Raw genomic sequence first — 15273 nt, forward strand, 5'->3', positions numbered from 1 at the left:
TTGCCGGGGGTCACTCAGAATCCAATAGGAAAAAAGTAGTATTTTGCTTATTAACACTATAATAAAATAGCAATGCACTATTAAAACAACACTCAAGGTGTGTTTGGATAATTCTGAGTAATTTATGAATGCCAGCAAACCCCCATAATTCTATCAGGTCAGAGTCCATTTTCGGATTCAACCGACATTTGTAAGGGACTCAAAATTACCAAAAAAACCCTAATGCAATTTTTCAGCATTTGCTGATTCTAGGCGTGGGATTGGTCCTATGGTCCTATTTCTCAGATACATTTTTCGTAGGCAAATATATAAACCTATCGTTTTTTCGCTCTACCAAGAGCAACTATGAGGCTTTTATGTTTCTTACCAGAGTTCAGCTTTAACTCCCTTAAGCCAACCACTGACTAACAGTCCGCCGGACGATATCGGCCGGTCAGTTGTTCAGAACTGTCAAATTTTTGTTCTAACTGACAGGCCGATATCGCCCGGCGGCCTGTTAGTCAGTGGTCGGCTTTAGGGTCGGTTGCACCAAACCGTCTGTCACCGTTATGCGTTCGCTATTATTGTATGGGAAGATTCATAAATCTCTACTGCGTGACGTTGATCGTCTGTTAACTATGTTGGTGCGACTACTTATCCGTAAAATTTAACTAGCATCAATTAGTTAATTTTTATTTTATCCATTTCAAAATAATAGATTAAGACATACAATTAATTGATAAATAATTGAGGCTTGTAGCGCGTTTATAAATAACGCCATTAGGACGGCTCGGAACAAATATAAAAAAATACAGTGCCTGCAAAACTGCTTCGTGCAAAGTCGTTAAACGTACCAACAGTCCGTAACATTACTGTAGGCTATAATAGTATGCGAACTATACTTTGAATCAAAGCAAGTTAACTCTGCGTAGACTTTGCAAATACACAGTGTGGAAGTATCACCATGAACATCAAAATACTATGAAACGAGAGGTTTGCTCCGCTAACACGCGGAACGTCGCGCATGCGAGGTGGACCCGCCGCCGATTTATAATGGCACTTTCATTCTTCGTCATGAATTTCCCCTTCGGGCTTCGTCATGATATGACTTGGAACTCCGTTAGCCGCTTAAAGGTTCCGTCACACAGACGCGTTTTTCGGGCGGGTCGTGAGCGCGGCGTGAGCGTTTTATATGTAAAAGTGGCGCGCCCCGCTCATGCGCCGCCCGCAAAACGCGCCTGTGTGACGGAGCCTTAAGAAGTGTAACACTCTTACGGTAGATGTCGCCAGGGCCTCCCTAAGCCCATATATAAGTAGTGGAAATATTAGCTGTAGGTATTGGCCCCAATGGTAAGGACGTCTTGGTAGCTCATATGGCAGGGCACTGGACTAGCGATCCAGTGGTCGTGGGTTCAAGTCCCGCCCAAAACGGTGAATTTTCCACTTTTGATTCGTTTTTAAGCTTGAAAGCTTAGTTACTTAGTTCCAAAGGTACCTTGCGTAAAGACTATACGCAAGGTACCTTAGCAGCAACACTCCTTACTGTACGTCGGTGGACTTTATTACAAAAGGCATAAAGTCCGATGTACAGTTAACAATGTGGACGATGGTATCAGATTATATGCCTGTTAGTTTTATCTGCGTTTTTGTCGGCAAGTTACCTACAGGAGCTTTCTATAAGGCACCGGTAAATTTTTCGTTTTTTTTTCTGTTCTGTTTTTCTTTATTTCATTCACTGGCTGCCATGATTATAAAATAAGATAAACGGTATTATTTATAGGATTTAAATAGTTACACTAAATTATCAATTGATATATATTATGGGCTATCTACAAATTATTAATGAAGCACGTGTCAATAGCATTTTCACCACACCGGCTCATAAAGGCTCTGCGAGTTTTTACTGTACAGTCACCTGCAGTAATATGTTACTCTTTGAAGGCCGCAAAAATATGTGACACGCTCTTATGGCTCTACAAATAAGATCGCGTCAGATATTTTTGCGGCCTTCGTTGTGTAACATATCGATACCTTTGGGTTCAATTGGCGTAAAGGACATCCTGGCGAAAATCAGTTACATACCATATACATATATACATTATATGGTATATAATTAATTCTCACCAAAATGTCCTTTACGCCAATTGAACCCAACGCCAATTGAACCCAAAGGTATCGATATTATTGCAGGTGACTGTACGAGTAGCTTAGAGATTACACGGCAGTGCTCTCTCTTGAATCCATGAAAAAATCAAACCTCTAACCTCTAACTAGCCGCTGTCGTTCGTCACAAACGGCCGGTAATGTCGTCGCATATTTCATGCCAAAACCTATTTTTATAACCTATTTATAGTTTTCGTTGACCTAAAACATTAAGGTCCCATTCACATGAGCGCTTATACAACGCGCGTTAAACTCAACGTTCACTCGGATGAATGTTCACTCGAATGAATGTTTCATTTTCCTTTCATTTCACGTTCACACGGCTGCTGGAAAGATTATTCATTTTTTCTTTTCTTTCACTATGGCGTCGAATGAAGTTGTGCATCTTGGTATAAGTTTAATTTGTGATTATTTAATAAACATTTTAACAAACAAGATGCAAAGAAAGCGTCGTCGGTAATGGCTGCGACCTTGGATCGCAAGAAGAAATTTATTTGGAGCCTCGAATACATTGCTGAGAGAACTAAATAGCCGATGAAGATCCGAAATCGTATTGCAATCATTTGCGGATGACTTAAAGTAATTTTGTAGAACTTCTATTATTAGTAATAGGTCCGTTAATACCGAAAGAAAACACTTTAATGAGAGACAGTATATGTACCTAGCCGAATAAAACTCCAAATTGTACTGCGATACCTTGCTACTGGCGATTGTTTTGGAACTCTGGGATATTTATACAGAGTACCTAGAATTACCATACCTTAAAACGGGGTGAACAGAAATCGCGGGGTGAATAGAGAAATTTTGAACTTTTTCTTTCAAGTAGTTATATTTAAAAACGTACATCTCTAAAATTAGATTTTTTGGAATGCGTATAAAGTAGACTATTTATTCTCTACATTGATACCAAAAGAACTTAATCAAACTGCCTAAAAGTTAGATTTTTTTGACTCTAAAATAAGGTCTCGCCGAGGTAAGAAATGAAGCCTGTCTGAACTTTGTTCTAGCGGTAAATGTTTTGACATTAACTAAGTAAAAGTTAGCTAACCTGGTAATATAGTATCTGTAGTACCTAAATGATAAATAATATCACTAATTTTCTCTATAATAAAGCATTTTTTTGCAAAAAACTAATAACAAGCAAATTTACGTGATAAAGGGGTCAGTGAACACGCATATGGGGTGAACAGTTACGCCATAGGGGGTGATTAGATACAACAAAGGGGTGTAAAGAAACGCCTTGGGGGTTAAACGACACGAAAAAATAATTTTGTGTTAAATAGCTGTTTAACAGATATATATTCCATTTGCCAATAGAGTATCCACATAATAATGACCAAATTCGATGCCTATGACAGCTAACACTTAATATTTCTATTCACCCCTTTCTTGTGTCTATCGACTCCGTTTTAAGGATATGGAGAAAACAGGTAGTTTTCTTTGATTTTCTCTGAATTGGGTAGGTAAAAATTTATTTCACAAATGCAAAATTGAAGAACTAACCAAGACTCATAAAATGATATCAAAATTGTTACTTTTATCATTTGGATTATTGGCGAAAATCGTCCTTGAAGTTGAAAATCGTGTCTTTTCACCCCGTTTTACGGTATATCCTACTTTGTTCGTTCCACTTGAACACCATATTATTGCTTTTACGTTATCTTTGTCTAGCTAGATAGTAGGTAGTATACCCACAGGATTCGGGAAAAATATGCAAAATCCGAATGAACGTTCATTTCTGTGTTCACACTGTTCATTTTTTGTTCATTCGGAGTGCGAGTGAAAGATGCCGAAAAATATCCAACATTGTTGGATTCTTTCACTAATTAATTCATTTTTCATTTTTGGTTCATTTTATGTGCAGACGTGTCACTTTGAGTGAAAGATGAATAATGAAACTAGAAAATGAACAAAAAATGAACCGTCTAATCCCACCTTAAGATAAGGTAAGTACCCCTATTAACGAGGGGGTTAAGCAAGTTTTCGAAAAAGAGCCAAAAATTAAGCATAAACCGACGGTTTATGAACCAAGACATATTTTTTTATGTTAGTTTGTTAATTAAAGTTTATATTATTTTAGTTTCTGGCCTTGTTTTAGAAAAATATAAAGGAAAAAATAATTATCAAAACCAAAATGTCGAAATCGCCTATTACCGTGGTAATGGACCACTGTTACCCAAATACCGCGGATGTGGGTTCCTTTTTACGAGGGTGGATAACCCGTCGCATTTTTAGTTCCATAATTATGATAAATATTATTTATTTGACAATAATGGATAAAAAATGGTATAGGTAATCAGTACAGTACGCTTTTCATATTATAAGACTTAATTAATGAATTTAAAATAAAAATAGTTGGTTCCTTTAACGCTAAAAACATCGTGGGTTACCCTTTACGAGCAAGTGTGATGCTGTCGAAATTCTTGTTTAATTTATTACCTATCTACGTTAAATAAATAGGTTCTTAATTATTTCAACCGGACGTGAAGGGCAAGTTGCTCCAAAAAGTTTAAGCTACCTAAAGTAAAAGTAAAGTAAAAAAGCCTATCATAAAACACATTACAATTTAAAATATTACATTAAACTTAAAAATATTGTACTGTAATTTTTGGAGTATAAAACTTTTTTTAAATATAACTAAAATCTAAAACACGTACTATATTATTTAAAGTGTTTCACTATATAATGTTTATTTACAAATTCTACTTCTATTAAACACGTTTGCTTATGAAAGTCGCCTGAGCGGCGTAGGCCTCCCCCGTATCTCTCCAATCCTCTCTGTCCATAGCCCGTCTCCTCCATGTTGGTCCACATACTTCGCGGAACACGTCTTCCCAACGCTTCCTGGGTCTACCTCTTTTCCTGTGGCCGTTACGAGGTGTCCAGTCTGTCACTGTTTTAGTCCACCTGCCATCATTTATGCAACAGATAGATAGTTAATTTAAGCTACCTATCACAATTATATTCTACACAATATATACAAGATCTGTGTAAGTTAATGTTAATGTTGTATGTTTGTGTGTCTATTATGTTATTAAAATAACATAAAATATATTTTTCTACTATCTTCTCTATCTATATTTATTTTATGTTTGCTGCCTTAGAAAAAATATTGTGTGCAACGGTACATAATTAGGTTTTAAGAACAATTATTATGTACCTGGTATACAAAAGACTATCAAAAGTATTAGGTTCTCATACAGCTTATTACCGAGTGATGTCTTTTCTAACCATCGTTAAACGGTTCAATTCAAATAATTTTAAAACTCATTTACGACTAATAAAAATGAATAGTTATCTTGTATTTTTTTAATACAATAAATATGGATGGTTCCAAATATTACAAAACAATGGTAAAAATAAATTTTATAACCATACTTATGTTTTTATATCAATACTTGAACGAGTTTCTCATATAAGGGTTTCTAAGAAAACGTCTGAGAAGGTGTCTAAAATTGTCATCAAAATTAAGAGTTATTGAATAGATTTCATACCACGTTAATAGCTCTTTAGCTTTATAGGTGGTTGAATATTTGAATAACATCAAAAGTCAAGTAAATGTGCATTTATATATGAATATAAGATCGCCCGAATCTAAAATGCCGTTTCCGTTATTACCGAGGTATACCTCGAAATTAGGTATCACACAAAGAAAATGGAACCTAACACCGAGGTTTTTAATTTCCAATTTTTTTCCAATTGCCGAGCAAATATCACAAATAAAGTATTTGGGAACCATAAAGATAATAACTAAGAATCAATCTCAAGTCTTAGTCTTTCCATAATATTTACCATTATTACGCTAATCACTAAATATAATACGCGTTTACTTACTTGAGGTGTTGCGTGTTAGTATGGAGCAACCAAATCTTGCGCTCCTGATGCGTTAGTTTAGTATTTTCGACTTTTTTGCGTGATGTTTTCGTAGCAATGTTATACTTATTCGATAGTCAAACGATAAGGCTTTATTTCTGTGTTCTTAGATTCTAAGAAAGTTAATAAGCTTTCTTATTAAACGCTATTTTGTATATACCGCGGTAATGAATGCCAATTTTAATGGGGTCGTTAATAGGGGTACTTACCTTAGCTCATAGAGTCTGTGCGGAAAGAGAGGAGTCATGAAATGTATGGGATCCAATACATTCTACAACTCTTCTCTTTCCGCACAGACTAACTATTTGTGGTATAAATGTGATACAGGCCTACGTAATGTGATGCAGAAATGTGATACATAACCACAGTAACATTTATTTATTTTACAAGGGGGTAAAAGGATTTCATTATAAAATAATATATTTTTTAAATATAATAAAAATAAATCATCAATCAAGCGCTGGTGGCCTAGCGGTAAGAGCGTGCGACTTGCAATCCGGAGGTCGCGGGTTCAAACCCCGGCTCGTACCAATGAGTTTTTCGGAACTTATGTACGAAATATCATTTGAATTTACCAGTCGCTTTTCGGTGAAGGAAAACATCGTGAGGAAACCGGACTAATCCCAATAAGGCCTAGTTTCCCCTTTGGGTTGGAAGGTCAGATGGCAGTCGCTTTCGTAAAAACTAGTGCCTACGTCAAATCATGGGATTAGTTGTCAAGCGGACCCCAGGCTCTCATGAGCCGTGGCGAAATGCCGGGATAACGCGAGGAAGAAGAAGAAGAATAATAAAAATAAATCATCGATTATCTCCAAAATGGAGTCAATTAGAATACTGGTTTCTTTGAGAAAGTTAATTTAAGCTCGGAAATGCACCCTTGAAACTAACGGACTTAAAAAAAGAACACCGTGTATTAGATAGTTACTAAATTAAATTAATTCTGTGGACTAGGTAGGACAGATAGGTATATAAGTAGATAAATAAATAATCAAATTCTAATTAAAGATTTTGACAGAGGGCTCTGTAGGTAGAGGTCGAAGTTATTATTATATCTAGTATCTTTTCGTATCCAATATGTTGCAGCATATTCAGGCATAGTGTTACAAAATGAACGCCCTAGGCTATTTCTATTTGTAACGATCACAGCATTTTTCTGTGTTGACATAAATATTAGTCAAGTCACTGATGCGTGCTAACTAAACTGCAAATTGGTAAGTATACTTACGTTCGAACCTATATTCACTAACAAGTACCTAATCATTGCCGTGTAATTTTAATAGGCAATTTGGTGTGGCAAAATGTACCTGTCTGCACTAATTATACCTGCCAGGCACAGACACGCTTAGGTGGCTGTGTAGGTCTTACCCAAAGCACCTACTTTGATTTAGGAAGTGTTAAATCAATATCATAAGTATATTAAACGATGACGGTTTTTGAGTTCAAAGAACGAAGGAAGGAAAACAGAAAAATAAATACAAAAGTTAACATTATTAGTTTTTTTTTTATTCTTACTTTTCGCAAGTTCGCTCTTCAAGAGTTGCAGTTTGCATACACAGTTCGCATTCTTTATACACAGTAAAACATTTTTTTTTACATTTTCTCTATTTTATATCAAAATAAAGAGTCAGGCAGTGTTGAGGCTAGGGTCAGAGGTAGGATTTAGTGCCAGCCGTGACCGCCATGGCCCCAGGGTTCTTCGGGCGCGGAGGCGGCCGCGTGGGCGGCGTGAGCGTACTGGGCAAGGTGAGCGGCGCGAGCGTGTTGGACCTCGGGGGTGTCTACCACGTACTGTCCGTCGTGAGTGAGCTGGATGTGGGCCGGGGGGCCGTTCCACTTGCCGTAGCCGCCGTGGGCGGGCGCGTAGCCGCCGTGGGCGATGGCGCCGAGCGCGGCGCCGCCGTGGTAGGCGAGCGGCGCGATGGGGCCGTGCGCGTACGCACCGTGCGCGGCTGTGGCGTGTGCTGCGGCGTGCGCGGCCTTCAGGTGCGCGACCTCAGGCGTGTCGACCACGCGGCCGTCGTGCGCCAGGGGGGCGGGGCCGTATTTCAAGAGACCTGAAAGATGAACAATTGATTAAGATCACACATCTCGAGGTTGAGATACAATGACAACACTATTATTACATAAATCGATTACTCGTCGTTGATTTAGGTGGATACCTATCTTTGTGCTATTGTCAATGCATTACTGTTTTTAAGAAAAAATATAAATAAATTACCTAAGGATTTAGTTAGAAAAGTCTGATTAATCATAAATCATAATCAAGCAAACAGGAAAAAGTATCAACCACCGCAACATTTATGTTAAACTTATGTGTTACGAGTAACTCTTAATTCTTAACGCCCACTTGAACTTAACTATGAAATACTTTAACGTAATCTATGTATGTGTAATTGTGTAGAAGTGGCGTTGAATTTAAATTTGTTTAGTGGTTTAGTAAATAAAGACATTATTGTTCACGAAACCGACTCACTAGTGCGTGTCGTATGCTTAGATGATGAATAGATTTGAAAGATTTTCGTGACGTAATTTAATAAAATAACTTGCACTAAAACAGTAAGTAGCACATTTCACAAAAGGTCGTGATTAGGGTAATTTTATTGTTTCCATGATTAATTAATGTTGTGAAGTTTTATGGTCTCGACTAATTAAGTTTCAACTATTTATTTATGAGTAGGTCACCGTAGCAGAAATATATTTACGATATATTTCATTGATTAGAACTAACGTATGTATGTAAGTATTATTGTTTTTAAAAGATTAAGAAATTATTTTATTTTGTAATTTTAAGGTTAAATTAGGAAAAAATGTCAATTACTAGGATCAGTAAAACAAGCTAACTCACCAGCAGCGGGGGCGCCATAATGTCCGCCGTATCCCAGGCCGATGCCGGCGTGTCCGAGCGGCGCCCACGCGCCGTGCGCGGTGGAGGCCTGCGCGTGCACGGCCAGATGTGCGGCTTTGGCGTGCGCCACCTCGGGGGTGTCTTGCACAGGTGCTGGCAGCCAAGAGGCCTTTGCCAGGCAGAGGGTGGCAGCGAGGACAATCTGAAAATGGAAGTGATATTGAGTGGAACCGTTTCATAGGACATTGTAATGTTTAGGAGTCAGCGTTTGATGTAGATGACACTACATGTCTGTTTAAAACGTACTCAAAGATTTTCAAAATATTGACCGGATAATTCAGACGAACCGGTTCGGAATTGCGTTTGGCTCATCGTTTAGGTTTCTATATCGACTATATGTAGTAGTTTTGGTTAATAACATGACGGAGATAAATGCTGTACCTACCTATTTCGCACGATATAATCGCGATATAGTTTAGATTACAAACTATGTGTTTTGGTGTGACCCTATACAGTAGGTATGTAGATGTGAGAATAATAAAATCTCTTTATGAATTGCCAACCTTTGTTTTTCATACACGTCACACAATTATGCTGAATTTAATGATAATGAATAGTACTTAAATTATCCATTAATACAATGACACAATAGCATAAACAAATTAAGTCAAAATGTAAAATAGTCGTTAGCTACCGATGGGAGTTCTCGATTGAGTAACATCCAGATTCCTCGTCAGCGTTTAATTAAAAGTGAAACCAGATTGTCCCAAGTTTGTGACATCGGATTAGGCATTTCACTTTATCAGAGATCGTGTTATTCTTAATTATATATCCATCAGTGTGGACAGATGACAACTGATCCCTATCAAGGTATGCGTCAGAGAAAATGTTCTAATGAAGTGTCACACCGCACGCCAAGTTGCTCAACCGTTTACAAAAGATCATGGGATTTGGACAACACGGACCATTTAATATACATACGATCATACATGGTCGTTGCGAAATACACTATTTTACAATGTGTTAGTGTTACAATGCGTGTGAAATGGAGAATATAATATATGAATGGGGTAATTAAACTATAAGCGTAACGAGATTTCGACAAAGTTCTTTGCAACTACGGAGGTTGCGGATTTTTTATCAATGTCAACTGCTTTCGGATGATGTGAAACGCGTATTTTTAATATTTCCATGATTCAGCGATTAATTCAGCCTCTTCTTGTTTAATGCGACCACTGCTAAATGGTAGGTATATGCTCCCATCGTCTATATTTGACTTGTGACTATGGGAGAGATAATAGTTTATTTTGAAGCTCCTTTTTTGACTCTCTCGCCATTTCTTATTGCCTATTAAAAACGGGATGGGTCTTCTAGTTATTATGATGTTATAACATGGATCTCTTGGACAGTGATGAAAAATTAAAGTAGGTTACCCGCCTTGACAACTTTAACAGACTGAAGGCAAAGTACTTATGGTAGTTGTAATTACAAAATATAGATACTTAAAAGGGTTTTGCAAAGCTTTCGACTAGGCGTTGCACGGACGAGGGCGTGGCCCGGCGGCACGCACCGCAGATGACAGATAAAATAACTGCACTAGGAAAGCTTTAAATAAGTAAACTAGTTCCAGAACTACTTTCGAGTAATTTATCGGGCTATTTATAGGTCCACGGAACGATAGTGAGAGTGCTGGTAATTATATTGAAACCTATTATTATTGAACTATGTCAACTAGTATTACGTATCCAAAGTACCAAGCTTTCCTACCTTGGAAAGAGGATGAAATATTGTTGAAGGGGTTTAAATATCAACTCTTCCCGAATTATAAGGGCAGTTTTCCCTTGAGCCGCATTTCATTGTTGCTTCAAGTTTAACATTTTATAAAACTAAATCAGTAAGATGCTTGCGTTTGTCACAATCCCGGCGAAGACCTGGAAACTCGGGACAAGACCACCCGTATTCGCTACGGGGAACAGCTCAACATATCAGTAATAGGCACCTACAAGACACATCAACATATAGGTAGCTTCTATCCGACAAAGAGCAATCGGCCGCCCGTATTTCTAGCGAGGACTGATTGACTCACAAAAATGATAGTACAAATAAAAAAAACGGCTAAATAAAACTCCTTAGCCATAGTTGTCGGTTTCTTGCTACTTGATAACCGTACCTAAGTTGTCTTTAAATGGGCCACTAGCCTTACATTTGTTGTTTTACTAACGTAGGTTGTAGGATTCACGGAATCCCATTGTTTGTGTACATCCTTCAATCGCTTTATGGGAAACAATCGAACATTTTCCTTTGCATCTTCCGTGTTCCGTGTATTGTTTAAACGTCGTTTTAAATGAATAGTTAATTGCAACATATTTGGCATTCCAATCTTAATAAGATTTCCAATGTATTATTAAAGCTTATTTTCTGCTTCGTATAATTTTATTGGATAGAAACAATCTAGATCGCTTCGAAATATCGGTTCGTAACTGGCTAACAGAGTCCCTCTCATAAGTGAGCTTATTAGAAAATCGCAACACTCGATCTTATCAAGCCTCCCGATAAACAATGAAAATAATTAGCTATTAAGTTGGCTGACATGATGTAAGTGTACGCCTACTTTTTATTATCTCTATACCGCATGAGTTAACACATTTGTTCTCAACAGGTGCTTAAAGTTTTTGATCTCTGCAATTAAGTAGAAATTACATGTCATTATAGCTATGCGGCTGTGGTCCAAATATCGCCTCATTTCAAGGTTTAGTACCTTTTCTAAAGAGAAACAGCACACAGATAATGTGTATCTTAAATTGGATTTACGGAGACGTGTGTGGTCAAGTTTATGTTGGTTCCATTTTGAATGACTGACGTTGCCATTTGCTAACAATCGGTGGTTGTGCAATGATAAATAGCCACCGCCCTGCTCTCGTAGGTAATTCTTAAATAGGGAATTGTGTTTCGACGTTAACCTTTAATGTAATGGCAAGTTATTGTTACACATTTCGTGCAGACGCAATATGTGGTCCAGTTCAAACTAGACCAAGTATCTATAGGTAATTATCTTTTTAATTATTTTAACTAGGTTTGTGTTTACACTGACATGACATATTGGAGTATTTAATGTTAGTAGGTGATGTTGCGTACAGTAAAATTGCTTTAAGAAGTTAAGAAAATTATGTATTAGAATGGGGCATTTCAAATTAGTATCGATAAACAGCGTTTTGCAAACCGGCGCGTTGTAGAATGCGAAATGGGACCTTGTTAGATTACGTATTTACGAGGGAACCAGGATCTGACAAAGCAGGTTGCCCCGTGATTTTATGGGCGTGGGCCTCATATCGGCCGCTTTTGCATTCTGTTGCAAAATCCTTTTGCAATAGATCGGAATTATCATTCGACGAACTGGTGCACAACCAGTATTGCAATTGGGTTGCAAAACGGAGGAAGCCGAAGGCGTGAGGAAGTGTTATGGTTTCGCGAAGGTCACGACAAAAGCCTGATTATTGAAATATTTCAAATTATGCGCTTGATTGACCGCCGTGTGTCCCGGGTTGCGCAGCGAGCGTTTTTACCGCCTATGTGTAACTGGCTTTCAATAATTTACTAACATCCTGTTATGCTTAGGTAAATAAATAGTCTTGTCACTAAACCCCGGTTCACGACTATCGTTTACATATGAATGCTGCAGCCTAATATCGGATCAGTGGTGACGCCAAAAAATATTATTAACTTACATAAGAGAGAGCTTAAAGATATGTATGGATAACATTCCAAATGTTTAATTTCTCAAACGCATGCAAATCTAATAGCTATTGAGGATGAATCAGCTGTATTCAATTACAAGCAATTAACACTGTTTGGGGCTTACTTAGTTTCCCGCCCACAATCTTTCGGATGCGAGGATGCGCGCGCCCAACGCGGCAGTCTTTCTCCTCATTTCCTGATTAGTTTTTTATTTTTATTTTGACTTTACTTGCGTATTGCTTTAGTTATTACAATACATAAGTAATGGAGATTTTCAGTATTTTAGCAAAGTGACTACACCGTTTACATTCGGACAATCTAACAAGATTAATTAGATAGATAAGTAGCGTTAAATGCATGAAGCTCATCTTTTGGCAACGGCCTCCTGGCCTATATAGTCGGTAGTGACCCTGCCTACGAAGCAGGAGGTCCCGAATCCTAGTAAGGGCATTTATTTGTGTGTTTATCACAAATATTTGTATATAGTATTTATATATAGAATTATATACTTATTGTATATATCGTCGTCTAGTACCCACAACACAAGCCTTATTGAGCTTACCGTGGGACTAGAATGATCTGTGTAAAAATTGTCCTATAATATTTATTTTGTAATATTTCTGTAACTCTACAAAATGAAATAGTCTTTTTATTAGACGTCCTTTCGTCATTATTAAATACCGGATGCACCTGTCATATGTCTACGATTAGATGCATTTTTTAAGTTACGACCTTGACACACTTGATTAGGAATTTGCTACGATGATTTATACCTACGACATTAACGAATTGTGGGTCGAATTAGGCGGCTTGCACATGAATCTTGCCGCCCACTGCACGCGTGCATTTACATAAAACTGCATAACATTTTAATACTATTTCTCTAGTTTGTTTATGTGAACTTACTCCGCGTCAATGATAAGATTTGTTGCTCATTTAAATAAAACATGTTGAATTGGTAGTTTACTTAGTATTTACATTTTTGTTGTGGCACTCGTTTATTTATTAAATTACTATTACGAATACTGAGCTTAGAGAGTGTAAAATTGTAAGTTCTTACTTAGGAGATTAGAGACCGCAAAATTTTAAGTTCTTACTTAGCTTATATCTGACTGCTTATTGACCGAAGCGAAGCGAAGGTCTACGTTTTGACTCGGGCATTTTGCTTTCGTATGTCCGGATGTTCTCCTCTACAGGTCGCAATTCTTAACCGATTCTCGTGAAATTTTGTGACCGAATTTTATGACTAAATAAATTTTTTTTGTCAATCCGGTTTTTGGAAATTTTTAAAAATGGCGGAGTCGTGATGCCTGGCGCCTAACCAAATAGTGGTATCGGTACCATACGAGTGTTTTCTTTTTGTGATATGTTTATAGATTAAATGGCCAAAAATTCAGAAAATTTATTTCGCTGGTTTCGGAGGTATTGAGATATTTAATTTTAACTAATTTTAATTTGAGAAGGAGTAGCTAAATTTCGTCAACCCATCTAAGAACTATTTGGCTCAGTGTGTAAACGTTCGCTTTTTCTGTTTGCACAGAGGGTCTGGGTTCGATCCCCAGTAATTGTATGCTGGGATATTATATCTTTTTGTATTTTTTTACACATAAATTTCGTATTGTTTTTTTTTAATTTACTATATTTAAAGCTCTTAGCACCATGTTATTTAAAGCTCTGCTCGCGAGGTCTACAGCTCACAGAGCCACTAGTAGTAAATAGTGATCACTTTATTGTACACAACACAGGTTTACATAATATTTACAGAAATAAAGGTACAAAGGCGAACTTATCCCTGTAAGGGATCTCTTCCAGCTAACCTTCGAGTAGATATATAAAACCCTATATATCTATCTACCTATATATCTATCTGTTATATTAGAATATAAAACCCTTATGAAAATTTTTGAACAAAAACCAAACTTCGTTACATTTGAAAATACTGAAACTTGTTAGCTTTCTAGGTCTAAAATAAAACTAAAAACACTCACCATAGACTGCATGATTACTGTATTTAGGTACTAGATGGAGATCTCAAACGAACTAGCTTAGGCGCTGCTGTTGCCAGTACTCGCCTAGGAATTTTCGCCTAAGTGCGACGTTGTTGCGACTAGCTCCCAAGTCGGAATGCCGCTTGGACACAGTTCGCCCCCTTATATATGACGCACCCCGCTACGAGGCTTGTAATTGGAAACAATTAGCGGCAAGTGCAATGCTTTAGTTTTAATTGTGAGATGGCTAGTTCCGGAGGACTTGGGGATGTGGACGGGGTGGACTTAGTGCTTGTGTGGAGGATTTGATGGTTCTAGGAGCTGGGAGCGCATTCTTTGTTAGAAAAAAAATTGTGCTATACTTTACTTATAAGTATTTAATACGCTTGGGGTCGTTCGATTAGTGTTATTTTGGAGATATGTAATACATTCTCTCGTAACAGTGGATTGTAGCAAAAATTTAACGGAATAAAATTCTACATTATCAGATTACAAATTCGTAATATTGATCAAAGTTCCAGACCCTTGGCTGTACAGGAAAAAAAGTTACCAGGGTCGAAATAACAGTGGAATGTAGCGAAACTTTAACGGAATAAAGTTCTACATTATCAGATTACAAATTCGTAATATTGATCAAAGTTGCAGACCCTTGGCTGTACTGGAAAAACGTTACGGGGGTCGACAAAGTGA

At 37.4% G+C, this 15273-nt stretch overlaps 1 protein-coding gene and 1 non-coding gene across 2 annotated transcripts; one reads left to right on the forward strand and one right to left on the reverse strand.

Moving 5' to 3' along the window:
- The first annotated feature begins 1337 nt into the window (after positions 1–1337).
- On the forward strand, positions 1338–1410 carry Trnaa-agc (transfer RNA alanine (anticodon AGC)). Its single transcript has one exon. It is a non-coding gene; the product is annotated as a tRNA-Ala (tRNA).
- Positions 1411–7496: 6086 nt separating this feature from the next.
- LOC134799997 (pupal cuticle protein-like) lies at positions 7497–14734 on the reverse strand. The gene is made up of 3 exons (XM_063772433.1): positions 14584–14734; positions 8861–9062; positions 7497–8069 (listed from the first exon to the last, which is right to left on the reverse strand). Exons 1-3 carry the CDS (start codon positions 14593–14595, stop codon positions 7675–7677), a joined length of 609 nt encoding a protein of 202 aa, XP_063628503.1. The 5' UTR covers positions 14596–14734; the 3' UTR covers positions 7497–7674.
- Positions 14735–15273: the final 539 nt, after the last annotated feature.

Source organism: Cydia splendana, chromosome 19 (genome assembly GCF_910591565.1).
Source record: "Cydia splendana chromosome 19, ilCydSple1.2, whole genome shotgun sequence".
Lineage (NCBI taxonomy): Eukaryota > Metazoa > Arthropoda > Insecta > Lepidoptera > Tortricidae > Cydia > Cydia splendana.

Coding starts and splice junctions, on each gene's coding strand:
- LOC134799997 (XM_063772433.1), bottom strand. Junction 8,070..8,860: donor TTATGGCGCCCCCGCTGCTG/GTGAGTTAGCTT, acceptor TTCATCTTTCAG/GTCTCTTGAAATACGGCCCC.